We start from the raw sequence: 8,414 nt of genomic DNA, 5'->3' as shown, positions 1-8,414 counted from the left end.
ATACTCTTTTTTTATTATTTGAAAGAGTTGCTATGTCGGTATAAGCTTGTTGAAAAGAAGAGAAAATAATTGAAATGTTTGTTAGATTTTGTCTTCGAAATGTGATCTGATGAGGAAATCAATGTCATTGGAAGAATGAATCACTCAGCGTGTTTCACTCTTCCTTTAGATGCTCCTAGACCTTTAATTAATTAGATTAGATCCAAGTCAACAGGTGATATATGTTGCTACTATCATTCATTCATTCATTCATTCATTCATTCATTCATTCATTCATTCATTCATTCATTCACTGAGGCACTTATGAGCCAATCTTTCATCCACTCATCTGTACTACATGATGTGCCCCCTGTGTTCCCTTCTCACACTGATACAAATAGAGAAAAAAATACCAAGGAGCAAAGGGAGATCTGTCATGTTTTAATTACTGAAGTCCTACATTTGAAGCAGCATGGAGAAAAAAAAAATCAGTTCAGATGGGAATGATGGATGATGTTTCAATTTCTTCACCGCTACACTACATGGCCCCCGTCTCAGTGTAACTAGCCCGCTGGTCCGTGATACATGGTCAGGGCAACACCTGGCAAATCTGGACCGGGCAGGTATGAGAGGGAGCGCTGGTAATTTCCAACAAGCGTACCGAGTGCCACAGGCAGAGGGATTCTCTGTGGCTCGGGAGAAGGGCTTTTGTTTAGCAGAAAAGCTGCTGGTGGAGGGCCATTTCTTGCTCTGCTCTGAGCGCTACGTCCAATTGGTTGGCTCAGACAAGGCAGCTCTAGGGCCAGAGATTACACTGCAGTGCTGAGGCGTCACTCTGGCTGAACACCGCAGGGGGAGGCAGGGGGATACAGAGAGAGAAGAATGGGTGGGGAGGTGTGGACGGACTGAGACGGGGAGGGAGGGAAGGAAGGAAGGAAGGAAGGAAGGCCGGGAAATCTGGTTGGGAAATGTGACAGCCTCTTCTCATCATCAGCTTTCAGCTTCTTCAAACACCTGCCACATGACTCCCACGCATGCCCCCCCCCCTTCCCTCCCTCTCTCTCTCTCTCTCTCTCCTTTCTTTTCCTCCACACCTACACCTTTCCCCTTTCTTCTCGCTCATTACCCTCTCCATCTCCCCTCCTCTGCCCTGTTGTCAAATCAGCGCCGATATAATTATACCGACATTGTCACAACTGTGAAGTAAATGACTATCGCCTCATAGATGCATGCGTTTTTTTTTATATCCAGTATAATATCCCCAGACGATTCAGGAAGTATTCTGCGCTGCTTGATGAGTCGGTTGTGTTCAGAATAGGTCGCAATCTGACAAGTCCTTGACATGTTTGCTTTCTGTTCTTAGAGTACACTAAGTAGCTTAGAGAGACGTGTTCCCCGCCACTATCACTTTTTCAAAACATGCAGATTTATATTAAGAGAACCGTATGCATGAGTTGGATATCTACTGTTGCAAAATATGACTTATTAATAGATGATATTAATATTAATCAATGTGGGGTTAATTTGAATCACGGATCAGCACAGTTTATGTTTGTTCTCCAATCTCCAGGCAGGGCGTCCTGTACTTGCAAAGAAAACGAAAGGTGATGTGGCACCGCATTGTTTTGGATTAAAAAAAACATCTTCTCCCATAAGAATCCCAATGTAAAACTGTGCCTTGCAGATCACCACACTGCAATACTGACGCTAATTTATTTGAGCTGCTTCATCCATTTTGGCTCAGCACAATATGCTAATGTGATATAATGCCACCCATGGCAGAATGTCCCAAATTGACATATTGACCTCAGAGAAGCCCCATAGTGAACTGGTTACTCTTAAAACACACGAGCAGCCTTGAGGGAGCCAAGAGTTCGGCTAACTTCCAGAGACGAGACAAGAGTGACATCAGGTGTTAAGGCACTTTGGATTGGGAAGAGTGTGTTTGGGCTGGAGGGAAAGCAGTTTGTATGTGGAATCCCATACTGTATTTCTAAAGTACATTATTCAGAGTGTCATCTGTTCATGATGCAGGTACACAAACCTACAGCGAAGACTTTATCTCAGTGGAACAAGATCCATCGTGGAGCTTGTGGTTTGGGAGAAAGTCTGTGGTTAGAAATTGAACAAATAGTTGAAAGACATTTTAAAAGTGCCACCAACAGAAATAAACTGGTATTGAATCATTATCTGCCCAGAATTTCAGTTCAAGACCAAGTCTGGTTGCTGGATTCTGCCATTCATTCATGTTTTGCTGCTGGACAAGACACGATGCAACAAATAGCAGGAAGCCAAACACATTCTTACTGTGGACAGATGGCGTGATTTGACAGAGATTACAATAGGCTTGTTTGTGTGGCCTTTTCGTGAGAACTCTGTGCTTTTACTGTTCATTTGAAACATATTACACTGCCAAACGTGAAATTCTCTGGCAAGCAGCGAGAGGTAGACAAGAAATCAAAGGAAGATGTTTCTGTATGTTCTTTCTGGCTTCAGAATAATGATCGTTGCCTCCTCCAGTGTTTCAGGTTACTCCGTCTGCTGGCATATTCAGCTTTGCTGTGACTCATTCTTCCCTCTAAATATTTATGCTGTTTTGCAGGAATGGTTAAAACATTGGCCAAATCATATTTACCGATTTGAATAATAGTAGCTATCTGACAAATACATCAGCACTATTTTCTCATGAACATGTGTGTGTTTTCCTTTCTGGGGTTCAGATGTGGAACGCTGTACTGAATCTGAACAGTATTGATGTGTTTCAATTCATTGTATAATTGCTTGATTGTTGTAAACTCATTATTCTATGTACATATCTGTAACTCTGTGTGTGAGCAGGTATGCTACTGGATTGAGTCTATGTAAGTGTGACATAGAAAGCTCAATAATCCCCTGAACAAGCTAAAGAGAATACAGATGCCAGGGTTGTAATGTCTGTTCACCTCCAGATTGTTTCTGTGATGGACAGGAATTCATTCAATTCACTTTTCTTAATTTAAAGTAGAACTGCTACTTTCCTTCGGCCTTCTTACCGTGTATATTTTGCTTCTGCCTCTGAGGCTAGTTAATCTAGTTAATGTTTCGTAAAGGTTAGATAATTTTGTAATTAAGCACCGCTCTGTGTCTCCTCTCACTGTAGATCCCAGCGAGACTGTGGCGCTTCCCTGCGTGCATGTGTGTAAGGGTGTGAGTGTGAGTGTGTGAGAGCAAGCGAGCGCCAGCGCTCCCACATGGCCTCCATGCAGGACGGGCTGAACTTCACGGCTCCTCCCTACGGCAAGGTCCTGCTGCTGGGTGCTATCGCTGCTGCCTCAGCCTTCGTTGTTACAATCCTCATTGTGGTGCTCTGTGTGGGCTGCCAGAGGTGAGAGCAGACGCACACACACACACACACACACACACACACACACACACACACACACACACACACACACACACCTACACACATATGCAAGCATGCATGGATGCAGAATGCACATTTGTACACATGCACTTATATACACACACACACACACACACACACACACACACACACATATGCACACATGCTCATATGCATGTACTCTCTTTCTCTCACACACACGCACATACGCACATAGTCATATGATGACTCAAACACACGTGAACAGACAATGACTCAGATTCAAATGCTACACACACACACACACACACACACACACACACACAAAACACACGCAGAAGTGCATCACTATAATCAGTGTTAACCTGTATAACATAGTCATTGTGTTCACCACAGGAAGGGGAAGACACACAATGTCTCCGGCGAGGGCGGAAAACACCGTCTTATGGACATGGTAGGCATCAGGCAACACACTCCTCCTTGCACGATGCTGTGTTTGTGTTGCAGCAGTAGCTCAAGCAACTGAATTCAGGAGGGAACTGTTTTATTCAGAGGACACCTCTTCAGTGTTAATTAGTGTTTAACTGGCCGTGTGTGTGTGTGTGTGTGTGTGTGTGCTGTCAGGGTATACTCAGGCAGTCCAAGCTGCGGTCCATCAGTAAATCGGACACTGAGATGAACAAGATGAACTGCAATGGCAAAAGTGAGTGCATCCTTCACATACAAATCCTGACGTTTGTGCTATATACATAGAGTATACTCTGCATGTAATGGCAAATGGAAAGTCAGCTAATAAATTTACCAGTAAATCGATGCCATGACCAGTAAATATAAAGACTTTTCCATATTTACTGTAACATACTGTATATTGTTTTTGCTGATTTTTATTCGGATCCTCATTAGTTATTACCAAGGTAACAGCTATTCTTCCTAGAGTCCACAAAAACAACAGTACAACCCACAGATAATGTACATTTAAGTAAATATTCAACATTTGTGTAGAACTGTAATCCATAACTAAGGTGTCATCACACCCTGTCCTCGTTACTAGATCTACCCCTAAATTAATCACAGAGCCTTTATATAATAAGGTTTGAGGAGATATTAGAAGGGAAATTTACCCTAAAACAGAATTTACATTACATTTACAAGCTGTTCCTATTCCACTGGACTGTTCAATCTTGATTTGTGAACAACATGCGACTCTCTCCCAAAGACAGAAATAAGAGAGCCAAGACAAATCCTGGAGCTCCATCACTGGCAATGAAGTGGGAACTGAGTGTGTGGCACTGTGACAGCACCCTGGGTGATTTTAAAGAAATATAAGCATATGTCCTGCTTTATACTTGTCATGCTTCCACTACAATGAAAAAAAAGCTAATTTGGATGCATATTCCCACACTGTCAGTACCCAATTCACTGTCAGCTCCAGATTGACATCCCAGATTGGCTCCTTGGTTCTCTGCTTTCTAGGGAGAGATTTCTTCATGTGCACAAATGTTCATTGGGCTGTCCAGTATCACAGGAATAACATATGTGAATTCTGTTTCATGGTGGATTTCACCTAAGTTGGCTGTATAGACAGTAATAGCAGGCTGTATGTGCCCTGCAGAGGCATCTAAAAAGAAGCGTCCAGCCAGCATGGACCTTCTGCTGCTGCCCAGCCGCCGGTCTAACTCTGACCTTCGTTCTCAAGGCAGGCAGCTTCCCCAGATTCCCTCTGGCACCGGAGAGGATGGGGAGCACACGTACTCTGAGGTGGGCCGGCGCTCCTCCACCACCCGCACCGACGACGCCCTCTATGCCATGGTGGGCAGGGCCGGGCAGACGGACACTCCGGCCCCTCCGGCCGTTCCCGCTAACACCCCGGCGCCCCCAGACCCAGACGGGGACGGAGTGGAAGGAGGGCTTCCTGAGCCCGAGGCCCAGGTCATGTCTCCCCCGCATCCTCAGGAGACGGCCGAGTACGCCTGCGTCAGGAAGCTGAGGAAGGCCGACAAGGCTCCCCAAAAGAGGGACAGCGGCACGGACATGGGGGAGCCACCGGCTCCGCCTCCACGCCACGCCCCGCCGTCACATCCCGCCCCTCCCCCGCCACACCCTCACAGCACAAAGTTGCCCCGCAGAAACATGGAGTCCTTCAACCTCCCCTCCTTCCCAAAGGTTGGTAGAGCAAAATTTGTTGATACACAGGAATTCAGTTTTGATCTGGTGTTTCTAGTAAGGGGTTTAAAACCGTTTATAAAGCAATTTAGTCATGTTTCAGAAAAATCTTGGTTCCCTAACTGCAGTTCTGTGTGTGTTTGTGTGTGTGCACGTATGCTCTTGTTTGCATGTGTGCACACAGTCTGCTCATAAACTACAAGGTAGTTAGCATCTCGGTAACAAAGGAAAGTATGGATATGAGTACTGCATGGCATTTGAGAGTTGCTACCCAATGTTTTGCATATCGTGCAGTGGAAGTGAACACTAGAACTCTATTTAAGCGTTAGCTAGTATTTATGGACAGTAGAGTGCTAGCATTAGAATGAGGCCATGCAAGAAAGTATAAAAGTATAAACTATGATCTCATTTACTGAGATATCTTAACTCTTCTTGATGGCACAATTACCAGAGGTATATTGCCAATTTTATTATCAAGTTCATTCATTATTTGAATTATGACATTATTTTGAGGTATATGTATATTAGAGCTTCAACACTTACCACATACAAAGACATGCAATACCAGGATTTGATGCCAATAAATCTCAGTCAAGCAGATTAGGAGAAATAAACTTAGTGTTTCTTTATGCTATGTGTAAGTTATGTGTAACCAGTAGGACAGGTCATTCCTGGAAAAGAGGTGAGCCTTCCTCACATATATCTGATGTTGCTGAGCTTGTATTTGCTGCCATACAGGACAAAGGCTCAGTGGTGAACAGCATTTAGTTTTGTGAGTTGAGGAATGTGAGGAAGTAACAGTTGGAGAGGGAGAGGAAATCAATATCACTACCTGGAGTGTCCAGCGAAGCAGGATCTTTGCTGTTGGTTCTCCAGAGGGACCAAGTCTGAGTGGAGCAGCGGGCGAAATCAGATAGATATGAATAAAGTTCATGATAAATAGTTGTCCAGTGCATTGCCGTCAGTGGCAGGCCCTGGAGGTGTTGGTATCTTCTTTGAAGGCACATGGTGCCTGAATGTGGCTGGAGGGTTTGGCCTATCAGCTGTGTAGGCGTACTTGATGTTCCAGGTATTCTGGGGACCGGAGGCAGAGGTCAGTTTGAATGAAACTGCTGCCCTGAAGGGTCTGTACCCCTGATATCACTGCTCTGGGTGTCAGGCTCTCTGCTCTGCTCTTCAGACAGAGGTTGTGGGCGGCTGGCTGCATTGTAATGCCCTCATTCTATAGGATGATCTTGATCAGCTTCAGTATGACATTATAACATGCACATTGTGGTCAAGGTACAGGGAGCAGGATCTGGAGATAATTAGAGGAGCATTTGTGTCACATTTCCTGTTGATGTTGGTCTATTAGTGCAGATATTGCAGTTTTTCTTTAGTGTGCACTGAGCTACAGCATGCCAACACCGCTGATTTTGTGACATGTTAGCACTTCTTTGGGCATTTCTTTGAAATCAGGGCACTGAGTGGTGTTTGTTTGTTGAAAGGAGTTGGTGGTGATAGTGGGGGGGGATTTCTGCTCTCACCAGTGTCACCAGCTCCATATGGTCACAGCAGCAGGAGTGTAGGCCGACAGCCTGCATTAGCGGTGGATGTAAGGCTTTGCGCTCCCCGCTAGGTGACAGTGGGATCCCATTTGCTGCCCTGTGTGAGGTCAGTGAGGTCACAGCAGTTGCTCTGACCTGAGTTCGGTACATGCACAGTTCACATGCTTACATGTGTATGCAGTCTGCTCGCAGTGCTGTTCACCCCAGATCGTTCTCATGTGGATGACGCAACTCATTGAAATAGACCCATCCAGCATATAAGCACATGGTTCCTCATATTACAAGCTCCACCTCCCAGGGAAAATCTATGCAATATTGTATAACATCCATCCACTGCAGTTCTAATCCCAGCTTTGTAGTACAATATTTTTGCATCTTGAAATTGGTTCATTTGTGTTCTATGAGCCTCATAAGGTCTATTTTGAAACTGCAGTTTTCATTTATGCACAAATACTGTGTCATTTGCCAGTCTAGTGTGTATGAATGTGTCGCCCTGCCTGTTGGCTCTGGTGTGCCATGCATGCAGTATGTATGTGAGTTAACACATAGAATAATGACCAGCTCCTCCTCAAATGTGATTTGTTGATTTGTTGACAGGAAGCGGTGTTTATGGGCAACGGGGAGCAGTACATCTGGAAGCCTCCAGAGGATGAGGACGTCATCATGCTCCAAAATAAAGCCCTGGGCCCTCTGACCGCTCACACAGTAGAGAATATACAACCCTCTGCTGCTGCGGTGAGCGCGGATGCTGAAGTCTGTACATGCAAGTCTATATCTGTGTCTTTGCTGTCTTCATGCTCAGTAATGGTTTTGTTTGATTGCAGGTGGCTGAGATGTACTCTAAGGTGTGTAAACCAGGAAAGAAGAAGAGAGCTGTGCCGGGGTCTCCCCCAGCCAATCCTGGCTTCCGGACCTTGGGGCGCGGTGACCGGGACCGAGATCGGGACGGGGGGTTTAGTGTAGTGGTCAAACCCCAGACCTGGGCCCCTCAGGAGGGCAAAGCAGTCGGAGGGCCCCTTGACGACCACTGCTACGAGTCCATCGGGACCGAGGAGTGCGACCCGGCCTATGAGAATATGGAAGGCGGAGGCGGTTGGAAGCGAGAGAGGCCTCCCAATACCTGTGCCACCCTGCGGCCGAGGAGGAAGAAACCCCAGCAGCCCTTGCAGCAGCAGCAGCCCCCTCCGCCGCCACCGACGCAGCAAACCCCCAAGTTACAGCACCTGCCTGCCAAAGCCCTGCTGCTGCCCGGGGAGAACCTGTACGAGAGCATTGGCGACCTGAAGCAGGGCTCCGCCACCTCCAGCACCACCACCATCTTCACTTTCAATGACGGCATGGAGATGTATGTAACAGGGCTCTAA

General features: G+C 46.0%; 1 protein-coding gene across 1 annotated transcript; it reads left to right on the top strand.

Moving 5' to 3' along the window:
- The first annotated feature begins 3,209 nt into the window (after positions 1 to 3,209).
- On the top strand, positions 3,210 to 8,414 carry LOC139912398 (uncharacterized). Its single transcript, XM_071900180.2, has 6 exons — positions 3,210 to 3,343; positions 3,737 to 3,794; positions 3,965 to 3,998; positions 4,953 to 5,503; positions 7,648 to 7,785; positions 7,875 to 8,414. The coding sequence occupies exons 1-6, from the start codon at positions 3,210 to 3,212 to the stop codon at positions 8,412 to 8,414; spliced, it is 1,455 nt and encodes a 484-aa protein (XP_071756281.1).

This window comes from Centroberyx gerrardi, chromosome 14 (assembly GCF_048128805.1).
Source record: "Centroberyx gerrardi isolate f3 chromosome 14, fCenGer3.hap1.cur.20231027, whole genome shotgun sequence".
Classification (NCBI taxonomy): Eukaryota; Metazoa; Chordata; class Actinopteri; order Beryciformes; family Berycidae; genus Centroberyx; species Centroberyx gerrardi.
This window is presented reverse-complemented; position numbering and strand designations above follow the sequence as displayed.